At 34.3% G+C, this 26,257-nt stretch overlaps 4 protein-coding genes across 14 annotated transcripts in view; 2 read left to right on the forward strand and 2 right to left on the reverse strand.

Moving 5' to 3' along the window:
- poe (E3 ubiquitin-protein ligase-like protein poe) overlaps window positions 1–604 on the reverse strand; it is a 24,971-nt gene extending 24,367 nt beyond the window's left edge. For all 5 annotated transcript variants that reach the window (XM_011056523.2, XM_087404443.1, XM_087404441.1 and 2 more), the window contains exons 1-2: window positions 443–604; window positions 165–262 (exon numbers count right to left, since the gene is read on the reverse strand). In XM_011056523.2, the coding sequence (XP_011054825.1) occupies window positions 165–262; window positions 443–564 (220 nt within the window). In that variant the 5' untranslated portion in view covers window positions 565–604. The remainder of the gene's footprint in view (window positions 1–164; window positions 263–442) is intronic.
- A 1,090-nt stretch (window positions 605–1,694) lies between these two features.
- Window positions 1,695–12,023, forward strand: Als2 (Amyotrophic lateral sclerosis 2). Of its 4 annotated transcripts, none has more exons than XM_087404446.1 (15): window positions 1,695–1,811; window positions 2,180–2,623; window positions 3,111–4,433; window positions 4,510–5,079; window positions 5,244–5,613; window positions 5,714–5,915; window positions 5,997–6,177; window positions 6,342–6,508; window positions 6,784–6,893; window positions 6,978–7,189; window positions 7,408–7,962; window positions 8,054–8,230; window positions 8,381–8,549; window positions 8,651–8,833; window positions 8,906–11,582. In XM_087404446.1, the coding sequence occupies exons 2-15, from the start codon at window positions 2,283–2,285 to the stop codon at window positions 8,951–8,953; spliced, it is 4,608 nt and encodes a 1,535-aa protein (XP_087260572.1). In that variant the 5' UTR covers window positions 1,695–1,811; window positions 2,180–2,282; the 3' UTR covers window positions 8,954–11,582. The 4 variants fall into 4 exon arrangements, 3 of the variants coding, with proteins under 3 accessions (XP_087260572.1, XP_087260571.1, XP_011054824.1); XM_087404445.1 differs by having other exon boundaries at window positions 1,749–1,877; XM_011056522.2 differs by lacking the exon at window positions 1,695–1,811 and adding an exon at window positions 1,931–2,090.
- Window positions 11,751–14,737, forward strand: holn1 (CD2 antigen cytoplasmic tail-binding protein 2 homolog holn1). Of its 3 annotated transcripts, none has more exons than XM_011056520.2 (7): window positions 11,751–12,039; window positions 12,541–12,719; window positions 12,856–13,019; window positions 13,219–13,399; window positions 13,464–13,651; window positions 14,002–14,113; window positions 14,272–14,737. In XM_011056520.2, exons 2-7 carry the CDS (start codon window positions 12,584–12,586, stop codon window positions 14,460–14,462), a joined length of 972 nt encoding a protein of 323 aa, XP_011054822.1. In that variant the 5' UTR covers window positions 11,751–12,039; window positions 12,541–12,583; the 3' UTR covers window positions 14,463–14,737. The 3 variants fall into 3 exon arrangements, with proteins under 3 accessions (XP_011054822.1, XP_011054821.1, XP_087260579.1); XM_011056519.2 differs by having other exon boundaries at window positions 11,754–12,039; window positions 14,227–14,737; XM_087404453.1 differs by lacking the exon at window positions 11,751–12,039 and having other exon boundaries at window positions 12,579–12,719; window positions 12,834–13,019; window positions 14,227–14,737.
- Window positions 14,738–16,118: 1,381 nt separating this feature from the next.
- LOC105146338 (uncharacterized) overlaps window positions 16,119–26,257 on the reverse strand; it is a 29,000-nt gene continuing 18,861 nt past the window's right edge. The window contains exon 2 of one of the 2 annotated variants that reach the window (XM_011056517.2): window positions 16,119–25,901. In XM_011056517.2, coding sequence (XP_011054819.1) covers window positions 23,934–25,871 — 1,938 coding nt within the window. In that variant the 5' untranslated portion in view covers window positions 25,872–25,901 and the 3' untranslated portion in view covers window positions 16,119–23,933. Of the gene's footprint in view, window positions 25,907–26,257 lie in introns of both variants that reach the window. The other variant, XM_011056516.2, reaches the window with a different exon arrangement.

Genomic DNA, 26,257 nt, shown 5'->3' on the forward strand with positions numbered 1-26,257 from the left:
TATAGTTAAGTCTGCTTTCTTATTCTTTATATGTCTCTTATGAATCTCTCTTATCTCTCTTATGGAATAATGGGGCAATTGTAAGCACATCAAAATTTTAAATAAATGCGTATAAAATAATTTTTGGTACAGTCATTCACACACGGATGCGCGGTGTTACTTACATGTATTTGCGCAACCACTAATACAATCTGCTGACAAAGCAGCGACCGCCGTGTAAAAAGTATCGTATTGATCCTCGTGAGAAACAAATTTGTTTTCGCTGTAAAATAACAGAAGAAAAGGAGTGAATATTGTTGCCAAATGGAATAAAAGATCGGATGAATTCGATCCGCGGTGACAGGCGTTCCATCCATTTCTGTTCCGCTAAGGGGGAACATAGTCTTTTGCGTCGAAAAGTGTGATTTAACGCGATTGCTGGACTACGACAAATTATACTTACCTTTTAACGATGCTCTTTATGAGATCGATAACGTCATTTTTATTAAATGAACGCGGCGGCGTTCCCAATATCGGTTTCATTACCGAGGCCCACTCATCATGACCACCACTCTTCGCCGCCATTTTTGATATTGAACTTAAGCTAGAAATTTCGTTAAGTTTCGTACTCGTTTGAGTCATAAGGCCGCGTTCACACCATGATAAAAAAGCAGCAGCCAATCAGAACTCGCGCTGATAAGGCCAGAATCAGACTACGCTTTAAAAGGACTAGTTTCACCAACGCGTTAGCCTAATCGGCCGTTGATTGACCAATTGCGTTTACTGTTTAGTAGAAGCGACCAATTGCGGTTGATAGTTAATTACATTAAGCTTGATCGGCGTTGATGAAACCGGCCCAAAGAATGAGATTGGAGATTGGAAGATTGAAATTTGAACAAAACAATAGGAGTTAAAATTCTTTTGTCCTCATCAGTCAAATTTCAATCTTCAATCTCAATTTTCAATACGTAGTCTTATTTCGGCCTGGCTGCCAAGGGGTAAATCGCTGAATGCTGACCAAAATCCTGTACACCAATGCCTAGTAATTCCTAATTTCTGGGCATTACTGCCAATTTTTTTACTTAATGCTCACTAATGCCTTCTAATGCCCTAATAATGCCCATTAATGCTCTAATAATGCCCTAGTAATGCCCGCTAATGCCTTGTGTCCACGATGCTAGAAATCGGTCCGAGATCTTGGACAGAGAAAAAATTAACAAATCACATTTGAACAATTTGATCACATGACCATTGCGATTGGTCAATTTTTTCTTCATCCAAAGTCTTGGATCGATTTCTAGCATCATGCATACAAGGTTTAAACAATGCTCATTAATGCCTCAGTAATGCCTAAGAATGTTCAGTAATGCCCCCAATGTGTACACCGTCAGCGATTTACTCCTTGACTGCTGCTTTTCTGTCATGGTGTCAATAGTAAATGGCTTTATAATGAGACGAAAATTTAACGAAGCTTTTTCAGTACTAAAAATAACAGAATACACCAATAACAGCGACGTACACTCAACTGAGTCACCTGAAAACACTTAATCATATTTAATTACTATTTATCATTGTTTAATCGGATCTACAATAGGTATTTTAGGCCTTAAGCCACAAGAAATTGACCAATTACAATCGAATGAGAGAAGATTAATAAACTATAATTCTTATGGGTTAAGGCTTAAAAATCTATTATAGGTTCAGACTAATTAAGAGACAATTAAAGCTGCGTTCAGCAGAAAAACGCTGTAGTTTCGTCCAACGTAAATTAATCATATAAAACCAGTAGCACGTGATTGGTGTGTTCCAAAACTCGATTCTGTCAACTCCAAGTATGTACTTTTTATCCTTGTTGAATATTCGGTGAATAACGAGGAGTATCTTCCAACAAACATTGGGTGAATAATAAAAAGTATTTCACCACGGATAAAACATTCTAGATAAAAACGATACATGGGGGCACTCGGGTGATGTTTCAGAACGCAGACCATAAGGGTTCAATGGTTCCTCCCCATTCCTCCCACCATACTCTCAACCCACATTCATAATATGTCCAACAGCTGATATCAGTCATATCAGTACCAACCAATACTTGCCGGATGTTAATCACTGTAAAAAGATCATACGTTCAATCATGCCGCCCTGCATATCCCCTGCTGTACGTTTACGGATGTGTTTAATGGAGGAAACATTGTTGCAGATAATATGACAAAAGAATCAATCGCTGGCAGTTAAACAAAAGTTCGTAAGGCTCTTGCGTAGGTTATGCAAGTCTCCTTATCTATCAGACCACGTATAGTAAAATGGATAAGCACATGTATCTATGGAGAGGCGCCGACAAATTGTCCTTCACGTTCGGCGACAAGCCGAACGGCGTCATTTGCAAGCTCGTCACCGTCAAGAATCATATTTTCGCAGCGACCACGACCAACAACCTCTACTATGGGGAAGTGTCGTTTCGCGATGGTGCCTCTTCGACGCTCGTTTTTAAACGGGTTCAATTCGACGTCGTTGACCTAGCATCCAATTCCGAACATCTGTTCATTGTCAACACTAATGGGCATGTTTTGAAAGTAAATCCTCAGGACATGAGTGTTGTAGACTCAATAATTCTCAAGGAAGAAGTAAAATATTGTAGCCATGGGTATGTACACATACTGGAAGATAGACTTCTTCCACAATTTTATATTTATAAACCTAGGTTTTTTTTTTCTTTTAACTGTTAATTATTATTTAATTCTCTTATATTCTTTTATTTATAATACATATATATTATATATGTGTGTATAATTTAGACTATTGTCCATTTGATGCTTTTGAAATATTCTTTGATTGATCAATTAGTAAAATTCTTTCTTCTGATTGGTTAATTAAATGCTTCCAAATTGAAAACTACATTCTTATTTTTGTATAATTTTTTATTTAATGTATAAAACACAATATATATTTTTGTATATTTTTATATAGACACTGTTATTTATAATAGATATATGATATAAGATTTACTCTGACACACAAATAAATTTATTAAATTTCTTGAACCTGTTGAATATTTTATTGTGAGTGCTGTGTTCATCACTGTTAGTAAGTATTTATACTTGATTATAGAAGACATTTTATTTTATTTATAGATATAAAGAAGAAAATGAAGTAGTAAAAGTGAAATTTATAGCAGTTAGTGATCAAGCAGCATTATTTGTCACAAACAGTGGACAGTTGTGGGCTAGTGGCAATCAACCACAAATAGATGTAAATAGTATAGAACCAAAAAAAGTTAAATTTTTTGAAGGTAGGACAGTATCTGAGATTGCTTGTGGTTCTAATTTTAATGTGGCTGCTGTGAGGAAAACTACTAAACTTATGAAAGATGATACAGATAGTGAAAACGAGTTGGAGGAAGAAATCTTTGTTAATTCCTGTCCACAATGTCTTAATAATATTATGTTAAGTCCTGGAAGTGTAACATCGTCAGACACATGTCTCACTGGTCTTCATGCACAACAGTTTAGTGAAGATCGTTCGACAAATTCCATCAGTGCTTTGTCCACTGCCAGTAAAGAACATATTTCTCTGCCAGAAATGGACAAAAAAGAACAGCCAACTGAAATTATTGCAAATGGCGAGGAATGTCTAAATAATTTAACAGATTCTGACAAAGACGAAAAAAAAAATGTTATATTTATAAATACAGAGACTGCTCGACAATTTTTAACCAGGCAACTGTCTTGGGTTTCGTCTTATGGAAGTGCCAAAGAAGACATACCTATGGAAAGTGTCGATCGATCAACAAGGTTGATAAAGCAAAATGTCTCGAATATGGCAAACTTAGTATATGAAGGAGTTAAAAATGTAGGAGGTAAAGTTGTAACTTTATCTAGACATATGAGCGGTAGTTCTGATATTAATGAATCCAAAGCTGATAGCAACGAACACTTAGAAGAGCAAGGAGATACTTATATAAAACCTACTGCAACTAGTTTGGCACTGAGCTTGCGTTGTGAAGAATTTCCTTGGTCATCGAGTACTGGTTCCTCTGAACATGAATTATCCCAACATGGGTTGAATGAAAGGATTAATACATTATCCCGTACTGGTAGCAACATCCTGGCGACAGAACTTTGGACGTGGGGTGATGTACAGTATGGACAATTGGGAACGGGAGATATTATTAAACGGCCAAGGCCAGTATTAGTAACAAAGCTTAGCCACACTGGTATCAGAAAGATATCTTGCGGTGCCTTTCATGTACTTGCTTTAACACTGGATGGCAGAGTATTTGCATGGGGTCGTAATAACTTTAAACAGGTGACTTTGCACACTACAATAGATCAGAGCGCTCCTCAGCTGTTTACCACAAAATTATCTTCCAATGAAAGAGCTATTGATATGGCAGCTGGCAATTTCCACAGTTTGGTAATGATGCATCATGGTTTATATTTTATAGGACAATCGAGGTAATTAAAACATAAATATTCTTCTTTAATTAATTATTTTATTTCTATTTACTAAATTTATATATTACAATTTTAGTAAAGTTGGCGATATGTTTCAACTTGATATACAAAGCAAAGATGAATCAAATAGTCCGAGAGAGATTTTCAGTTCTGGGCAATACAGTTGTTGTTCTGTGATAAATGAACCAGCAATAAACGTATCAGAAGATTTGATAAATGATCAGATCTTTTTGGAAGAAATGTTGACTGTTTATCAGAATCTCATCAAGCCATTTCAAAAGAAAAGCGGTGTGACCCAGGAAGCTAATGTGTATGAAACAATGTGTCGTTGTTATGCAGAATTGATGCACTTTAGTGTTTTAAATGTCATAAGTTTGTGGGATTATTTTAATCATATTGGAGAAGCGTATGAAGTCGCAATTGTTGCCAATATAGAAGAATTTACTACAGTATATAAATACTATTTGAATGCTATTTGCGATGTTATATCTCTCAATGGTTTTATGCATATTGCAAAACTCATTGAAGTGCCACAAGTAGTATCAAATTTATTTGTACATAATTTAAAAATTAGTGATGTAATAAAGCATAGCAATGAAATCGTTATAACAATGGCATTACAGCATCCTTTATGTAAATTAAATAGGTAAGTTTATATGTGTGTGTGTGTGTGTGTGTGTGTGTGTGTGTGTGTGTGTGTGTATATTACAAACAACTATTATAATTTTGATTATAAATAATGGAATTTATTATTAAAATTTCTACAGAACAATTCACATATAATATATTCACATATTTTATAAATTATAGATATAAGAATATGATTCATAGTTTAATAAAAAGCAATGGCACAAAAATGGGAGTAGAACGCTTACAAGAGGCTCTTATAAAATGGGAGCAAGTACACGATGAACAAGATAAACGTCAAAAAGAAGCGGAAGCTACAAAATTGTTTTGGGAAAATTCTGGAAAGCTAGGAGAATCGCTCAGATCTCCCAATAGAAGGCTTATTCGAGAATCAAAAGCATATCCATTATCGATACTTAATTCTGGTAGATTTTCATCGCATTGGTTTGTTTTATTAACAGATATTTTCATACATGTTACGGGCACTACGCATACAATTCATCCCCTTCGAACGTTATGGGTAGAACTTCTACCAGACTCCGAAAATGTACAGGTATATAATTGTTAATTTAATCTATTATTTTATATTTTATTAATAATGAAAACTAAAATGACAGCAGATGAACTAAAAATAACTTTATTCATTTTTTTAGAACGCTATATCGATTATTACACCAGAGGATAATTTTGTATTATATACTCCTACTCCTTCCGAACGAAATGAATGGTTACATGCCCTACAAAATACTATAAAATGCAATTTGCAACGAGTGATTGGAAATGTGCCTCCATTAGCACGATCAAGCTCATTCTCTTTTACAAAACATAATGTTTTTAAGGATGCAAAATATACTGGTTTGTAGGATTATATTTCACTAAAAAGATATTTCACTAAAGAAATGTTATATATATTTGTGCTAAATCACGAATTTATAGGACGATGGTTGAATGGTAAACCACATGGTTCTGGGAAATTAATATGGTCAGATAGCCGTACATATGTAGGCCAATTTCATAAAGGTGTTATTCATGGTACTGGAAAAATGGAAATTCCTATGCAAGGTGTATATGAAGGCCAGTGGAAAGATGGTCAGCAAAATGGATATGGAACTATGAAGTAAGATTTATTTTATGAAAAATATATTTACGCGATTATTAGAATTTATTATTTTATAAAGCAATCAACGTGTGTATGTATGTATAAACTTTTGATTCTAGCTTCTTAATATTCATTAGTTTATAAATTATTCACAGAAAATTAATCATACAAGAATATTTTAGGTATATCAACGGAGATTTTTATGAAGGATATTTTAAGGATGGATTACCTCATGGTCATGGTGTCAAAAAAGAAGGTCACTTTATGGCATCAATTGCATCTGTTTACATTGGAGAATGGGCCGCTGGTGTTAAACAAGGTTATGGAATAATGGATGATATAATGACAGGTACATAAATATGTACAGGGTTGGCCATATTCGACGGAAAGATGTTTTTTTTTCAATCATGGGAAAGAGATGTTAGATCGAGTAACGACGTTTCCCATGATTGAAAAAAAAAACATCTTTCCGTCGAATATGGCCAACCCTGTATATTTATTGAGTTAAAAGTAAACAACAAATGAAAAAATTCTAAAAAGAATATAAAGACAGTAATTTTATATAACTTTTTAATAATATCAAATATTTACATGCATATTATTAATAATTTAATGGTGTTATAGGTGAAAAATATCTTGGGTCATGGAGTAATGGTATGAAACATGGTAATGGTTTGATCGTAACACTTGATGGTATTTACTATGAAGGTGTTTTTACACAAGATGTCTTGACGGTGATTATATATATTTGAACATTTTTTTATGTAAAATATTTTTTTAACGATGTAACTTATTAATTTTATTATTATTTATTAAAGGGTCATGGGGTAATGGTATTTGAAGATGGCACCCATTATGAAGGTGAATTTAAGTCCGCAGGAATATTTTGTGGAAAAGGTACATTAACATTCCGAAGTGGTGATAAATTAGAAGGTAATATGAATGGTGCATGGAATGAAGGTGTCAAAGTTATCGCCACATTGCATATGAATAAAGCTAGTGGAACTGCGCAACCTAATTCAAAACCAGTGTAAGTATATGTATCACTTATATACTGTATTATTATAATATTAAATATTGACATAAAAATTGTTTTAATAGCAAATAATTAATTATTAATTATTAGTTATAATTGATAAGAGTAAATTTATATTGTTAAAATTGTTTTAATAGTAGCAAATAATTAATTATTAATTATTAGTTATAATTGATAAGAGTAACTTTTTACATTATTCTCATTATTGTTAGATCTTTTGGAAAACTATGTGTACCTCCGGATCAAAAATGGAAAGCAATATTTAAACAATGCTATCAACAACTTGGTGTATCTGAACCAGTCACCAAAAATTTTAATTACAATGAAAAATCTGTAGAAACGCAAAAAGTATGGCAAAATGTTGCTAGTATAATAACAAAATCTCATCAGAAAACATTGCAACGAAAAAAGTTATCTACCAACACTTCAAATATAAAAGAAAGAAGTAGCGAAACTATCGATCAACTGGATAAGATACCAGGTTTTGGACGAGATAAACTCACTAGTCAGACTTACAATGAAGTTCATAAGTATTTAGTGAAAGCTTTTGAAAGCCCGCATCATCCATTGGGCGCTCTTTTAACGGAAATCGCTGCGGTATACACAGCTACTTACGGTGGAGTAAGAGTACATCCATTATTACTTAGCCATGCAGTATCAGAGCTTCACAGTGTTACAGCAAGAATATATGAGATTGTACTCCTTTTATTCCCTGCTCTTCCACGTTGTGGCAAAGAGTATATTCTTGAAACTGATAGTGAAGAAGAGTATGCATTATAAAATTTATAAAAATTATATTTAAGATTATCTCAATTTAGTAACGCACACACTTTCTAATTAAAAAATATTTACTTTTAGGCAAGTCATAAGCGCTGCCACGATACTTCATCCAATATTACTGCCACGTGTACATTCAGCACTTTTTGTATTATACGCCTTACATAATAAAAAGAAGGATGATGCATACTGGGAAAGATTGATGAAATGGAATAAGCAGCCTGATATAACTCTGATGGCCTTCCTTGAAATTGATCAGTAAATAATAAATTTATATATATAATTATAAATTTATAATAATAAAATAAAATTGTCATACAGAGATACTTTAGAGATACTTTACTTTATTATACTAATTAATTTATATTTAACTTTTACAATTATTTACATTTTCTTACAAAATTGCAGGAAATTTTGGAAAACTACAAATGTAATGAGCATGTCAGACAATTCGTTACCATATCAGCATGAACCATATTTCAGTGAGGCCATAGAAACTTTACAACAACTTAAAACGACTTTTTCACCTTTAGAAAAGCTATTAGTGGTCAGAAATACATTTGAACAAATGACACAAGTACGAATACATAGGCGATAATATTAACATTGCTATTTATGTAATTCGTTTAAATAAATTATTTATATTAAGACATTTTTCTTTTATGTTTTTAACAATAGGCAGTACAAAAACAACTAGGGTCTACATATTTATGGACAATGGACGAACTATTTCCGGTATTTAGTTTTGTTGTAGTCCGTGCTAGTGTATTACAGTTAGGAAGTGAAATACATTTTATCGAAGACTTCATGGAGCCGTACTTGCAAAATGGAGAACTTGGCATTATGTTCACTACTCTTAAGGTCAGATATGATTATAATGTATAATATAAGAAAATAAGGATTATTTAATAAATTTAATAAATTTTATTATAGGCATGTTATTATCAAATATTACAAGAAAAAACGAACATGGGCGATTAATGCAGTGTTCCCACAAATATATGGTACAATGAAATGATTAATATGTGAATAATCAATATATAGAACATATATACATGAGAATAAAATTATACTCATGAAAACACAAAACAAGATAAAAATGGACATATAAAAAGTATGTATTTATGTTATAATAAACAAAAGTGATAATTTGCATTTAGGATAAATAATATAGGCTTTAGTATCATGATTATGTAAAACCAAAATGTGATTTTTTATCTCAGATGAGATAAGAAATGACATAACATATCAGTTCGTTTTATCGTTATAAAATGTATATAAGTTTACTATTGAAAAGTAATTATCATTACTTAATTCGATATTCTGCAAATAACGCTTACATATGAGTCATAGAAACTAAACTTCAGAACTTCCAGTTATCTGTTATTCAAGAATACCGCGCATTAAAAGCCATAGAAGTGCGTAGCTCAATATTATGATAAGAAAAAAGTTGGAAGTTACCTTTATTTATATACTGTACATTTTTTCTTCTCTTCATTACAATGTTAACTTATAGAAACACTTAGAAAGCTTTTTAATTTACATATGATTGTTTATCATACTTACTAATTTGTAAATACACTTTCAATACAAATTCTTTTTTGTATAATTTATGCAGCATGCATGTTCGTTTTAATATCACTTTCAAGAATTACTTATATTTATTTAAAATTAAAAAAAAGGAATTATATATGTATACCATTAAAAGCCATAGAAGTGCGTAGTTTAATATTGTGATAAGAAAAATTAGTGGTTACGTTTATTTAAATATTATACATTTTTTCTTCTCTACATAATAATGGTAATTTATAAAAAAACTTTTTAAGATCATATGATTACTCAATTTCTAATTTGTAAAGATATCATTTTTAATAGAAATTCTCTTTTATACTATTTGCGCATATTCATTTTAATATCATATTTTCAAGATTTATTAATATAAATCTTATAATACAAATGTGTACTATTGTAATACAAATGAATAAGGAAGGAAATTACTACTTATTAAATAATCAAATTGTTTCTAATATAATTCATATAAAGAGGGTATATTTCTATTCCGTAATTTACAAAAATACATGCTAGATATCTCTTTGTTAACAAATTCCACGTCTATAGTCCATTGATATATGTATGTATAGTGCTGTAAGAGATGTAATATGTATATATATATATATATAAATTAATTAATTAATATTACATAATTAACAAATACATTAAAATTAACATTATAGCTTGTTTAAGACATTTGCAATAATTTTAAAGACTTACTACTTTACTTATTTTAAATCATTTCACAGAATGTGTATATATCATATTAAGAAAGTTTTATTTACAGTTTATTTACAAACGTTTAATTATGCTATTGTATGTGTTCTATAAATCTCTTCATTTTTATTTATATGTGATATTAGTTAAACAAAACATTTCCTAATAACTAGCATGTACCTGAAACATATTCTTTATGTTAATCCAAAGGAGCTCACCTATTGTCCGATATTTATATTTATTATGAATGTTTATAATTATTTATTTTTCAAAAAAATTATATAATATTACATCAAAAGAATCATATGATAATTAATTTTCTTTTGAATTACAAAAGATAGAAGATATTTCTAAAATGTTTCAAGTTTTTAATGTAATCGTTTATCCACATCTTAGTAAGATTAATTGCACTGGCTCGGATTAATATATTATGAATATACTATGAATATACCATAATTATTTTCAATATGCTGTATACGTTTTATAATGTATACGTTTTGTCAAAGCCAAAATTAAATCAAAGTGTTAGCATCAAATAATATGTAAGAGTCCCATCAAGTTCCCATTTGCACGCATTTAGTTACAATATGGATCAAGTACAATTATATTAATCACAATTTATAGAAGAAATTTTATTCTCCGATATAGTAAACATTCCAAAAATAGTGTACATGGAATAGTTATTTATTTACATAGTATTCAAAAAATAGTATAAGTAATATGTGAAATATTAATATTATATACCATATTGATATTACAACAAATAAGATTATTGAATCGATATATATATTGAAAATTTTATTGTCAAAGCGGAAGCGTGAAACGATTAGATTACCATCAAAAGCCCATTAGAGGAAAGAGTGTAACAATGATGTATTAAATGAATCGCATTTTCTAAATGGCGTAATAGTATGAAGGAATATTGGCAATTATTTTGTACTAGTAAAAATAGTACACTTAAAAAATAATAATTTGTACTATTAGAAATAAAAGGAATACGCGCGGATCACGCAAATATAAAAACAGCATAATAAAATCTGTGCATCGTTAATGTGTGTTAGTTTAAGTAATTATACTATATTATACATTCACACACACACACACACACACACACAAAAGATTTATTTTTAATGTCTTTTGGCAATATGAAATTCTGGAAAAAAAAATTGTATGAACACTATGTATTATATAAATTTTTAAATAATTTTGACAATATTCCATTATTTAACGTGAAATAAAAATAAATTAATAGATTTGATATACAATCTATTGATTATGTTAATGTTAACAATTGTTTATTCATTACCATTGTAAAAAAATAAAATTGTCAAATACGTGAAAATATGTGTTTCCTATCATTAAAAAACTACATACACACATTTCTCTGCTCCAACTTTACATCTTTCAGCACATGCGTGGTCACGTGAAAATTGATGGAAATCGTGAGGTGGCAGGCGAGTAACATAAAATAATAGGGACTTGGGACTACTGGTAGGGATAGAGATAGCAGATAGAACAGGAGAGAGTGAGTAAAATGGAAGTTCCATCTGATTGTTGTATCAAGTAATGCCGTTTTGAAAATTTTACTCACGATCCTGACGATAAATGTCACGCGAATCATAATTGTAAATAAAAAAATGTTTGTAAACGAGCTTTGTGGAGCAAAATTTTTATAACGGATAAAATAACCGATATTTGGAAATTACGTCGTAATATAATCTGAGTATAAACTAACCTCTTGACATCAAACTTCTTCAAAACACGAAAGATTTTCTGTACGAAGTTTACTTCTGAAAAATGTATGTAATATTCAATCATTGTAGAAGTATTTTAATTTATATGTTCAGTTGTACCTTAGAATATTTAACAATTATTATATAGTATCCTACTGAAAAAAATCATGTAATTAAAACATGTAAATCACGTAACGGATTATTCCAAATCAGTATGTGATTTTTTTACATAATTTGAAAAATCACATGATGTTAGAAATAATTTCATCCTTTATGTGATTTTATAATTATTGAATTTTAAAGAATTTAATGATAGAAATGAAAAAAAAAGAACATATTATTGTGTGACTTTTCACAAATTATGTAATTAAAAAAATTATGTAGTGATTTGGAATAATCCATTACTTGATTTACATGTTTTAATTACATGATTATGCAATTGTGTGATTTTTTTTCAGTAGGATACACAGAGTACATTTAACATTATTTTAGAATATATATCTTAGAATACACAATAATTATTTAATTTATGTTGCAATCTTCGAATAATATAAATCTTTGATGTAGAAGCTTATCTTTGATAAAAAAAAGTCAGTAGCATAAAGAAACCATGTCGAAACGTAAATTTGATGATATGGAAAATGCATCTGATAAGCAACCACTTAAGAATTCATTGGACTCTGATGAAGATGACGACGAAGTAAATGAAGATACTTATAATATCATGAATGAAGATGAATTTGAAGGTATCTCGAATTGGATATATAATATTATATAGATAAATCAATATATTACGTTTATTATTATTATTTTTATTGTTGTAAATTCTCATTTTGTACAAGTTGATATATATAGAATAGCTTAATTACATCTATCTAACAGGTACAGAAGATGGACCCTCGGCACCAGAAGCAAATGTAGGTTTTACAGCATTTAATATGAAAGAAGAGTTAGAGGAAGGTCATTTTGATAAAGATGGCCATTACCTTTGGAAGAAAGAGAAGCAAGTTAGGGATAACTGGCTGGACAATATTGATTGGGTCCAGGTAAACAAATATAACATAAAATTTACTTTTGAGAATTAACTAATATATAAAAATGCAAAATTCTCCTTTTTTACAAATTTTGTATTATTCCAAGGATTATATTATACTCTGGAATTTCAAAGCACACAATATTTATCATTTCTTAATAATTTAATGAATTTTGAATGTTCGATAAATATTACATACGTTTTTTTCACAGGTTAAACCTGGTTCCACCACTAATTTACAAAAAAGTACCAAGTCCAACAAAAGTTATGGATTGGGAGATAGCGATAGTGATGATGAGGGAGATATTATGTTTGATCCTATTCCGTTGTATAAACAAATTTTAGAATATCTTAAACCTGGTGAAACTGTTTCAAAGACATTATGCAGACTTGGTAAACGCAATAGAGCATATGTTCAAATTATCACAAATGAATAATGCTAATTGTCCCAATCCAGGTAAAGGGAAAAGGAAATTGACTACAGCTGAAAGGTGGAAAAAGAAAAAGGAATCCAAAACAGGTAAAGAAGAGGAAGATCCAAATTCTATTAACATAACAAAGTTAACAGAGCTGGCAAATGAATTATTAACACGCACTGGTAATATGAACATATATCAAGAAAGTTATGAACAAATAAAAAAGAAGGTAAAAACTTAACATTTATGTATATTATCTTAACTCTTAGTACACATGATGATATTCCTTTGCTATACACGGTGAGTCATTTATGTCGGTTAATTTTCTCTCTCATCACTTTCATAAATATATAAAAATTATTAAGTGATATATCCCTTATCTATCTAGAACATATTTATAATATTTTAAATACATAATTTAGTTTAAAAAATATATTGTATATATTTAAAAAAAGTAACAGCTAGAGACTATTATTTAGCTAAGTGCTCCTAATATTTCAAAGAAAAGAAATGCGTAGGACACAAATGACTCAATTATGTGTATTAAGGTTTAATTATATAAGAAATTATATTTTATAGATTGAACAAGCAGATAAACATGCACACCCTTCAAAACAAGAAGCTGAGCTAGATATGTATGCTGATGATTTTGATGAAAAGGAGAAGGCAAAACTAGATGACACTGATAATGGTGGGTAATATAACTTATTAATGACAAACATTTTTACAATATATTGTTACTTTTTGTTTTTGTATAAACATTTTTTTATTATATCCATACATAATATATATTGTACTATAAAGGAAAAACAGCGGAAACAAGTAATGCAGAAGAAAATATGTCTCTAGAAGAAAATGTAACGTGGGATTTGAAATGGTCACAAGATGAAAATGCAGAGATACATGGACCTCATACTAGTCAACAAATGCATGCATGGGCAAAAGAGGGTTATTTCAAAAAGGGTGCTTGGGTCAGAAGAACCGGACAGCAAAATCAATTTTATAATGCCGCTAGAGTAGATTTTGAACTTTATCTGTGACATTTTTGTCTAATACAAAAATGTGAATAAATAAATATAAAAATTGTCTGAATATTTGTCAAATCATGCGAAACTTCTATGAAAGTTGTATGTATTATAACATAACATATGTAAAATTTTTACACAAAAAAATCATAGATTATTATAAAAAAATCTATATAAAATCTATATAAAAAAAAGGGATTACAATGTAAGAACACAATATATTGATAAGTGGCTCAAATTATACATTTCAATAATTTTAATAAAATAACAATTTATTTTAATTTACAAAACTTTTTGAAATTTTATATTTATATTTACTTACAAGGAGAGACCTAAAATTCTCTGAAGAAAACAAATTATTCCAGAGTTAATAAATTTATATATATGAGTAATTTTTTAAATTAAATAAATATAACGTATATAGATACACGCAAATATCAATTTTCAATTTATAAATAATTTATGTTTATTTAGTAAATCATGGCGTAGGTCGTAGAGAGTTATGTGGCTGCTGTTTGTGCCAAACCGATTCAAATCCATCTAGAACACACATCAGATTTTATTTAATCGTCATCTCGAAAGGCAAATCGCTGAGGATATCTTTACCATAATAACCTCTTCTAATAGGCTGTTCAGTGTTAAAAACTGTAGGTTCCATATATCAGAATATTGCAGAAAAACTCATCACGTCTCAAACAAGAGACAACTTAAGAGAAAAAGATTAATTAGTAAGTGAATTAATAATATATATGAATAAGAAATGAGATATTAAAAAATTCTATATTTATATACTCTAAAATTACAAATGGATTTATAAATAAATAATCATTTTGCGTAATTTTAGGAAAATCTTAATTTCAAAATACACAACATATCATATTTAAAAATGATAATTTCACTTCTTTGTAAAATGCAATGTCTAAAATGATATTTAACCAACTATTATTTTTTTAAACTATTATTTTTAAATTATACGTTACTATACAAACGTTTTCGTCGTAAGTTATTAAAAACCATCTGTATACTTAAATCATCTGGTACTTAAATCAAGATATAACTAAACTCATATACTTCAGAGACTTCTTGCGTATTCCTACGGGGTGAGGTCGCTGAAATTTATGGTCCTCGGAGCTTAGTATTTTTAAATAGGATTTTATATCCCTAAAATAAATCTATTTGTACCGTACAGTATAGCCATACATCTTTATTTATCTAGTAGAGCGAAACTCTCTTTTCCTTGATTCTTATATTTATTTTGTACGTTCCAGATGGGAAACGCTTCTTTGGAGCAAAAAGTAAAGTGTCTTGCTAGAAATAAAAAGTATAGAATAAGACTGGAAACTTTCGTATTTATTTATTATGAAAATAAATAACTCACCCTTTTTTATTTGTATTATGTAGGCACATCTAAAATGTAGATGCAATATATATAGTTGCTCAATTTTACATGGAGTTAAACGAAAGGAGGGAGTTACATGTATTTTGGTTAACACACAGACCATGAGGATTGTGCAAGAAAGCTATAAACTATAAGAAGGAAAGAGGAGTATAAGATAGAAAGTAAAAAAATATAACTAAATAATAGAAGACAAGCGATATTACATCAGTATAATAATGAATTACAAATTGAAACTATAAGCTTTTGTTGCGTGTGTGTAGATAATTGGCACGTTTTTTTTACTGAATATAATTTTATTAAACGTTTTGAACATTTTTCTTAGCAATGTACGAAATTTTGTATATGTAATTACTTAAAATATTATTTTAAGTATTTCGTGTTGACGCAAAAATTGTTCAAACACGAATATCTGAGAGTACACATGTGCATGCATATATATACGTATAGATTTGTATATGTTGTATACACAGGAGAACTGTTCCCAATTTTGCGTCACTGCTCCACCGAGACTCTTTGATTAATCTCGTGTTGATTTTTTCCCGATGAAAATTACATTAGATACCATTCACGTCCATAATTTTTCAACATTTAATAATAAACGACTTGTTATAACATAGCTTTTAATTAAAGTTTTATTCAAGTAAAGTTCACTTGAAATTTACTGGAGCGCGAGATTTTAATACGTATTACGTACTGACTGCAGTTTAGCTCGAAGAGACTCTTTAATTTTTAATTGTTCGCGATATAATATCTACGTGTTATAATGTTTCTCGATATTTTTATTAAAGAGAAATTGATTTTTAATTGATTTTAAATTTCGGTCAAAGAATCTCGCTGTGTGAAGCGTACTTGGGGACATCCTGTGTACGCGCGTACATTTTCGTAAGTATAAATCCGTAGCTCATCTTGAAAGGTCAGAAGAATTTCAAGCGCGAAGTGTTAAACATAGAAAAGTCCAAAGTGTCTAGACTAGGTTACAGTAAGAACTATAAATCGACACTTTTTCTTGGTAGCTACACGAGTCGATCTCTTTATCGGGAGAGTGGGTCTAAATATGACTACTTTACTAAAAAGTGCGGTGATACACATGCAATGTACAATGTACCGTCGCTCATTAAAACGCAATGTCTATCGTGCATCCAACAAGTTCATTAACAATTACATGCTTCTCTCGTATTAATTAAGATAGAAAATATTCATTAAACTAGATCGCTTATGTGGATAACATAAGTAGAGAAGCGCCAAATACGGTCGAGGCTGGAAAATATTCGTCCTCTTCAAATTCACATTTAACGATAAACGAGAACTCCTGCAATGTTCAACACCTTTTCTCAAATTAAACCATGCTATTCGCTGTATTGGTAAACAACATTAAATAATTCAAACATAAACAGAATGGCTTGCATAAAATAATTATTTCATTATTAGGAACCTTCCAATCAGCGATAGATTATTACACGACAAAATGACGCGTTCGCGTGCAATTAGAGTAATAAATTTCTCATTATATGATGCTACAAATGAGATCTTTAAACTTCAAAAATCGTTTTTGTACTATTGAAAAAAATAAATGTACGAAAGTAATGTATGAAAATAATATTGTATATATATATATATATATATATATATATATATATATATAGAAATGAAACGATAATTTTAATATAAATATAATGTTAACAATAAATAATTATAAATATATTGTTTCATTTAACAGCAAAAAAAAATCATTTTTCGCTTTTATTAAAATTAAGTATATTATCTCACACATTTACAAAAAAAACAAAGCGCTTGCGTAAGACACGTTGAATTATTTCCAGCTCCAGATTTTTAACATAAATAAACTACAATACAAAAGTAATCGTGATTTCTGTTTTTTTTTTTTTTTTCAGTTTTTCATCTCTTCAATCGACACATCGATCAACGTTCTGCCGAGAATGCAAGTTAACTCAGATTTGCTACGAAGATACGAGGGTGCACGAAGCAAAGTAGTGAGAAGGTACATTGCATTACATCCACGCGACGAGAGAACGGTACTTTGGTCTTCTGTTTTTTTTTTTCAAGCTTGAAAAGACGCAAGGCAACTGGAGAACACGGGGAGACGTTCGGACGAGGGTGGAGACAGGGTAAGAACGACACATACGAGCAATACGAATCACGTGCCGGTCTCATAACGCAGACGAGGTGTTTCCTTGTGCGAACTATTTTCCGTCGGCTTATCTTTATTGCAGCGACTCACCTAATCGCCTTTATTCTTAGTCTCTCGAACGACCCGAGTTCCTCCGAGTTCGAGTCGCCGGGAATATTTCGGGAACGATGGTATTGCCGTTATGAAACCGGCGCCGTGGAACACACACGCATATCTCGCACGCACGTACAGGGAAACAAGTAAAACGAGCACTCGCATATGGACGTTTACGCACGTGAGGGTTACGTCGTGATTTATCGGCGTTGGAACGGCGTTCGAACACTTTTTTTACTTAGCAGGAAACTTTTCCGTAGGCTTACTTCTATATAAATCACGAAGGTGATAATAATAAGGTCGTTATAATAATAAATTGAATGCGCAGTGCGCACGGTGATTTATCGGCCAGAATGTTGAAACTATCTTATTAATATCTTAACAATCTGATACACCTGTTACCGTTCTTTAATTTACATGGAAATAAACTCGAGAGGGAGTATTTCCTACGGAGCGAAGAAAAAAAGTTCTTTTCGACCGTTCTGACGCCAACTATATGCATCCGACATGTTACACAGGCTGTATGTACATACAAAAATAGCCACCGTGCAGCAGCGGCACGCCTCAAACGCATCGAAGTCTCCGAAGTGCGGTTTCGAGGGGTGAAAAGGGGGATACTCGCGGCTGAGAAGAGGAAATGGAGGAAGCGAGGAAGGACGTTTGCCGAAGCCTTTATCCCTCTTAGGGTAGCTCTGGTCCCGCTAACCCCTCTTGGAATGAAGCGCCTCTCCGCCTCCCTCGTCTTCCTCTTGGTCGTTCTCGAGACGAGATGCACGTAGCATGACTAACTACCATGACTAACGAGTCGGGCGAAGTGCCACCGAGGAATCTTGGCTAACCGAATGAAAGAGAGATAGATAGATAGATAGTTAGAGAGAGAGGGAGAGAAAATACTTTCGGATCGAATATTTCATGCCTCGCTCAGGGGTGGTCTTCTCTCTCGAATCCTCGAGAATTCTTGAATTATCTCTATATGTTAGATGAATGAATAAATGAATAGGCGTTGGATGTGATTAAAGGCGCGAACAACGTGCAAGGGCGATAGATGATAAAAATAATGATTGTGAAGTCACGTGTATTACTCGAGCTGCTTGTTATAGACTAAAGGGGTTCTATATATGTATCATTACTATATGTATATAGGCTCATTTATATATATAATTACTCGCGCGTTCTTGGAGTTCTCAGATCTTACATTTCCGACGATTTTCATTGCTGTACATGCTCGGAGAGTCTAGCCTCTTCAGTTTATTTATTCGGAGAAGTTGGAGATTTTATCTGCGGTGATTACTTAGAGAGACCGTAGTTTATAATCGTGATGAAGTGAGTCTCAGGATTTCTGTACGGAACAAACGTAAATGGAAATACCGAAAGGATCTTAGTCGTAGCTTGAGCGGCCTAGATGTATCGTAGATACTTGCTCACGATTTACGCTTAATCGCGCGATTTGAATGGTAGAGAGAAAACGAACGAGAAAGAGAGAGAGAGAGAGAGAGAGAGAGAGAAATGCACAGAGATGAGATAGAGAAATGGTTGGAGATGAACACCTAATGTCGGTAATCAAAGTTGTAAATTGGATCGGATTTAATTTCCTCTATTCCTGTTCCTTAATGTTCAAGTGACAAAGAAACAAAGAGACGCGACTTATACGTTCAATTAGAATTTTAATCTTCTTGATTATCTCCATTGAAAATTTTGAAAATTAATTTATTAGGTGTTGGAATTAATTCGTAGCGTTTTTAATGAAAGAATGTTATTTATTTCACATGAGCATTAAAAAATACATTAATGAAAGTACTTCCCATCACTTGTAAAACGCTACGAATTAATTCCAACACCTAATAATATTCGTGTACTGCACAACACATTTTATTAATCATTGAATACGCGAATTATTTTGGTTGAAATCTAAATGGCATTCAAAGTAAATTGTGCATAAGATAATAAAAAAAAATTCTAAGGATATAATTGCGTTTATAAAAATACAACGAAGAAGAAACGAATCTCCAGATCATATTTCAATAAGCTCGTTTTTCCGATGTTTGAAATCGATCATCTGCCTTAAAATTCCAATAAAGTCGAAGGTCCAGAATTTACTGACTTTTCCTACTCTCTCTTTCTTTATCTGTCCTTCTTCATTTCGTTCTCCTTGCTCCTCAGCAAGTCCGTCGTAAAACTCTTCGCATAATCAAAGAAGTAGAGTCGGTTGCCGACTTTCGAGTTAAACTACGACGATCGATTGCGCATTCCACGTCGAAACTTGAAGACTTAGCGAGCCAAGAAGACCCGTTTCGGCTACCGAAAGACTCATGATATAGCTTGCTAGGTCAGTGGATCGGAAAGGATGTTAACAGGGAATTTTCATTCAAGTTTCTCTCTCTCTCTCTCTCTCTCTCTCTCTCTCTCTCTCTTGCTAGGCTTCTCACTTTGGAATGGAATGAATTTTTCAAAGCGCATCTTCGTCTCAGGACGAAGGAAGGCTTGCGAGAGAAGCCTGCACATGAGAACATGAGCCCTGAATGTTTCGTACTAATCGCATTAAAGCTAAACGCTTTTATGACTCTCGTAAATATAGTTTCGCCAGTTTCCTCCTCCCTCTCTTCTTTTTCCTTTTTTCCACGCAGCTGAGTAACATCATTTTTTTAAACGGTCGTTTGGCAGCCGTTCGGTACGAATGAACATCGATGTGAATCGATGGGGATTGCAGAATATCTGGGAAAACTGTGAACATTCTGAACGGGAAGAGGACGACGGTTTCCATACATTTTTTATGATACTATCCGCATATCAAGCGACGGTCTGGGAACGATCTCTCTGTGTGGTCTCGTTAGAATTACATCGTGTAGCTGTGTATCTCAAGGAAATTAACTTTCCACGCGTTCTACGAAGAAGGATACATTTCGCACAAACCACGACATGTATCTTCGATATTTGCTATTAGTAGCTCTTTCGAAATTTATGATACCCAATTTTGATAGCTACGAAATTAACTCTACTCTATTTCCTTATTGAAGTTCACCGTCGACGGATCAATAACACGTATAACACACATAACGAACCTTCTTCATCGTGATAACGATCTACTCATTTATTATTGAGAAATTAATCATACGGAAGAATAAAGAATGGAGTATGATGTATGAGATTAGGAAAATATTATCTCGGTACACTTTTCTCACCCTTCAATTTTTTAATTTATCGTCTATTCACTTCGAGATTCACCAAACAAACGTTGACGATTTAAAGAAAACGTCTTTAATCTCTTTCTCTCTCTCTCTCTCTCTCTCTCTCTCTTTCTCTTTTCCTCTCTATCTTTCTCTCCCTTTAAATTCTGTCATTGTGAAAGTTCAAGCTCCCCGACCCATAGTAGGAAAATGCGATTCAGTAACGAGACTTAATCTCTGGATGCTGCAAACTACTACTACTACTGCTGTTACTACTACTACCACCATTCGAAGTTACCTTACAAGCGGATCCAATTAGGAAGTTTTGCATATTCCGTTAGGTTTCGTGAACGCGGTGCGTTTGAAGGCGTGCGCAAATATTAAAAAAAAAAAAAAGAAAGAAAGAAAGAAATACACATACAAATAGGTTCTCAAGATCGTAATCGCAGATTCGCGTAACGATTTTCTTTGTCGTTTACGTCGAGAAACGCACGCACAGATAAGTGCATACGTATCTTTATCGGTGTGTAAAACAGAATCGTTATAGCGAGTCGCGAGTACGAGCCTGTTCGATGAGTCCTATAACGGAAACGTACGCATTTTATTCGTACTGCATTGAGTATATTTTCGTATTCAAAACGTAACATTTTTCTTTTCCAAACTTAACATCATAAATTAATAAATAAATATATATATTTATATTTTTTATATTTATATTTATATTTTTTTGTATGTATTTGCTTATGCTTCGTATAAATGTGTCCTTTGTAGTTTTTCCCTAAATATATTCGGTGTGTAATGTGCTTACAGAGTAAAAGGTCGTAACTATTATTGCTTCAATTTACAATACTTCGTACGAATGAGGGATCCCTCCCTCTGTCAGTCGCAAAAGAGGGAAAGAATTCGTAATTTATAACGTAATTTTTGCTCCCTTAAGCGTGTTTCGCGTAGAGAAACGTGTTAACGTAACTTTTCAGCAAACAACTTATCGTTCTTTTATTAATAGCGTTCTCGAAGCTCAAATTTGTAAGCTTCGAGAGCGACCGAGTATCCGGATACTCGTTCAATTTGAATACGAAAAGATCAGATATCTTGCAAATGGACTTTCAATTACAAATATTAGAATCAGCTTTTATATCCAGCACTACATATGTCAAAAAGTTTAATAATTTACATTCACCGTTCAGTTATTATTATTCGAATAATCAATAACTTCTAGAAATTCGTGTTAGTATAAGTAAAGATATTTTAATCCGGATACTCAAATACTTACTGATACGTGCGAAATCGAGTCCGAGCTTAAACGAATGTTGCTTAAACGGATACTTTAATATCCGAGGCGGGGACGGGGGGGGGGGGGATAATAAGAGCTGTATTAACCAACCTTTACGGTTGTAACGTAGCTGACAATAGTTTAATTATAAACCCCCGAGTCTGGAACGGAGAGTATTAATTTCTAAATAGCTAGTAATTTCTAAGAGGACCTTTAATCGACTAACGCGACGCAGCTTTGATTTGATTTGTCACTACTTGTTCAAACAGATCCGACAAAACGAATGCTCGCCGGGCAGAATCGGGCCACTGCATTCGCACTGAGCTAGCGGATTTCAAACTCGCAATCCTCGCAAAATAAATACGGGTTTCTCTTGTGTTCTCTTTTCCTCTCATGACCCGGCCAGTACAACGCACTCTTGCGCTCCCACACAATTTACATTCCGAGTCAGATTGTGTTCCCTCAGTGAGAATGCATCCTGGCTTTCTCTTTCTCTCGCTCTTTCACGCTCTCTCTCACACACACTCTCTCTCTCTCTCTCTCTTTCTCTCTAGCAGCGACGCAACTATCTCGGAAGACATTTCATTTTCACTCGTCCACGGTTGCTTCTGTTTGTCCTGGGGGGATAATTTCAGCGTGTTGCACGTCGTAATCCCGCCGGTTTCTTACGAGCCAAAAGCACCACCCGTTCTCGTTCAAGCAACAGAATTTTGGATAAATCGCTTTTCCGACGACGACGACGACGGCGACGGCGACACAACGACGACGACGACGGCAGTATCGATCATTCTTCCAACACCAAGTGGAAAGTAATGTCCACCCACAATCTCGACGCCACTCTTGCGTCTTACCGCGGTACAAACTGTCTGGAACACAGGATGTCGTTCTTTTTATCTTCTTTTTCTTTCTCTTCTCTCTCCGTGCCCATCCGTGCGAACGTACATTACCGTTGCTCAAACGTTTAGCCGCGCTGAAATGCACCTGCAGTTCGTTGGTTCTCGTATGCAATGAGACGTAGGGTGACCGATAACGAGAGTTAACACGGGTAGGACCGATGCAATCGTTTCCAAACAATATTGTACGTCGCGTAAACTTAACGGTCGAATGGCGATTCGGTGTGGTGTAAAATCTTTCGTATTCTCTCGTGCCATTCTCGCGACCACTCCAAGTCTCAGCGCACACACTCTGGTCCTCTCGACACATACACGGCGCAACGCCTCAAGTATCAAGACGTCGCGCTGAGGCAATAATCTCGAGACAGTTAAAGATAGTTTCGGATAGTTAAAGGCCCGTGATACGGAGTCGACGGCGTATCTGGTTCCGCCTAACGACTAGACTATTCCCAGATTCGCTGATTACCGCCGCAGCTGGACTTACCAGCTTACGACCTCCGACCGCCCAACTCCTCTCATACAAAGACGACATGCGGTTTCTCGGACAACGGTGGTGGTGGCGATGGCGGCGGCGATGGCGGTGCCGTCGGCCCGTAATCGTAATCGTACTCGTAATCGTAACTATAGTCCAACCGTCGTAGAGCGTTCGACCTGGCGACGGGAGGACTACGTGCACGATAAAGCGATAGCACTTCTGGAGGCTCATCCCTCAGATCTGTCACGTCCGCTACTGCGTACACCCCTTCCTCCACTGGAGGTTGCTTGCCCTGCAACGTAGGTTCGATGGCGTCGCGACGTCCAGGATGCGCATACCGCGGTGTCTCGTAGATGTTCGTTTCCCGCGATTGCGGACTGTAATCTGTCGTCGTCGCCGCCATCGCAGCCGCCACTTTGCCGCGCGGCGAATCGTACGAGATGTCCTCGTTGTTCCTGGCCAACAGTCGGCGGCTGTACGACTCGGCGCTTTTGTCCAGCCCGTTGTCACCTCTACCGACGTAGACCAGAAACTCGGGACGATTAGGCGCCGCGTACGCCAGTGACTGTCTCTTTCTCTTCGCACGAGTCAACCGAGCGATCAGGGTGAGCACAGCCGCGGCCGCCAAGAAACAACCAGCGGCCGACAGCGATAGATACAGAGGACTCAGGCGGCATCGCAGGGAACCTTCAGAAAGTGCGATCAGCGCTCTGCCAGCGAATTCCTCATCGTTGCAGACGATGTCGTGGGTGTCCAGTTCGAGTCGTGTCTCGTTCCGACGCTCCTCGGCACGAATCACGTTCCACAGCCAATGCACTGAGCAGTTGCACACCAAAGGATTGCCGCCAACTCGTAGATGTGACAGCCCGTCTACAGGAAACTGCGTCGGCTGCAGAGTCGCCAAACTGCATCGACGTAACGAGACCCACTTGAGGTACCGAGCTCCATAAAGAACTCGCGCCGGCAACTCCTTCAATTCTCGATTGCCGTCCATCGAGATGCGCTCGAGGTTCACGTTATCGGCGAAGGCCCGCGCGTTCACGTTTGCGATCATGCAGTCATTCAAGTCCAAGATCCTCAGCTCGAATAAATTGCGAAAGGCCACGGCCTCCAAGTATCCGAGGGGATTCGTACTTAAAACGAGACCTGTCAAAACGTTCAATCTGGCCAGAGCGGCCGTAGGCACAGAAGTCAGATTGTTCCCGGATAAGTCCAGATATCGGAGATCCGGCAGACGATCAAATGCAACGTCGGCGATGTACCTGATGACGTTGTTCGACAGATTTAAGGAGATTAACGATGGTAACGATGGCAATGAATCTCGGTCGAGTTCCAGTATCAAGTTATCCGACAAATCTACACGCTCGAGACTTGGCGCCAGAGCCAGATTGTTCGTCGGCACTTCTAATAGCGAATTCTTGTTCAGAATCAGAGTCTGTATCTTATGCAGATTTTTTAACAACTCATCGGATAGACTCGTGATCGAATTGTCACTTAGATCCAACACTTCCAGCTCGCTGATGGACTTGAACGCCTGTTCGGATATCTCCGAGATATTGTTGCTAGCCAAGTTCAATTCTTTCAAAGACGTCAGTCCGTCTAGAGCGTTCCTCGCCAAAGTGTGGATCATGTTGCTACTGATGTTAAGCGTGATCAGATTCTGCTGCATACCGAAATTCGCCAGGCCCAACGTGTGAAGGAGATTCGAGCTCAGGTCGAGGCTTTCTAGATTTCCGTAGAAACCGAAAGTGAGGTGTACATTAGTCACGCGATTGTTCGACAGGTCCAAGTGGCGAATCTCCGGGTTCAACTGGATCGGTACGACCTCGAGACCAGCGTAGGCACACGAGACCCGCAAGCTCTCGTCGTCGCATCGACATCGTGCCGGGCAAAGGCCACTAGCCACTACTGTCATCACGGCGGCCATCGCTATCGCGATCGGCAGCGTCGACGGCGACGACGATCCTCGTGATGCCATTCCATATGAACTTCTTCTCTCGGACTAGAACTGCCCTGCGACAAAAACGAATTACGAAGTTATTAGATTGTCGTCGACGAAAAGATATGAATATTAAAAGTACTCAAGCTGAAAATAAGAAAAATTCTACAGACAAGTTATTAAAATAATAAAATTAATCCTTCGCAACAGGTACAACTAAGTAATGCAGCGAAAACTTGTAACAATTGGAAGAACTTAGTTAAATTTGACCTTGACATTCTTATGATCAACTGATTTGGCATATATTTTGTCTCAGTGAACCTAAGATTCTTGGATATATTTATTGCTGAAAATAGAATTCGAAAAAGTTAAACCATTTCTAAGAAATGTAACAGATGAACAATCAGATGAATGGACAGATCAAT

This window comes from Acromyrmex echinatior, chromosome 3 (assembly GCF_024713525.1).
Source record: "Acromyrmex echinatior isolate Ae372 chromosome 3, ASM2471352v2, whole genome shotgun sequence".
NCBI lineage: Eukaryota > Metazoa > Arthropoda > Insecta > Hymenoptera > Formicidae > Acromyrmex > Acromyrmex echinatior.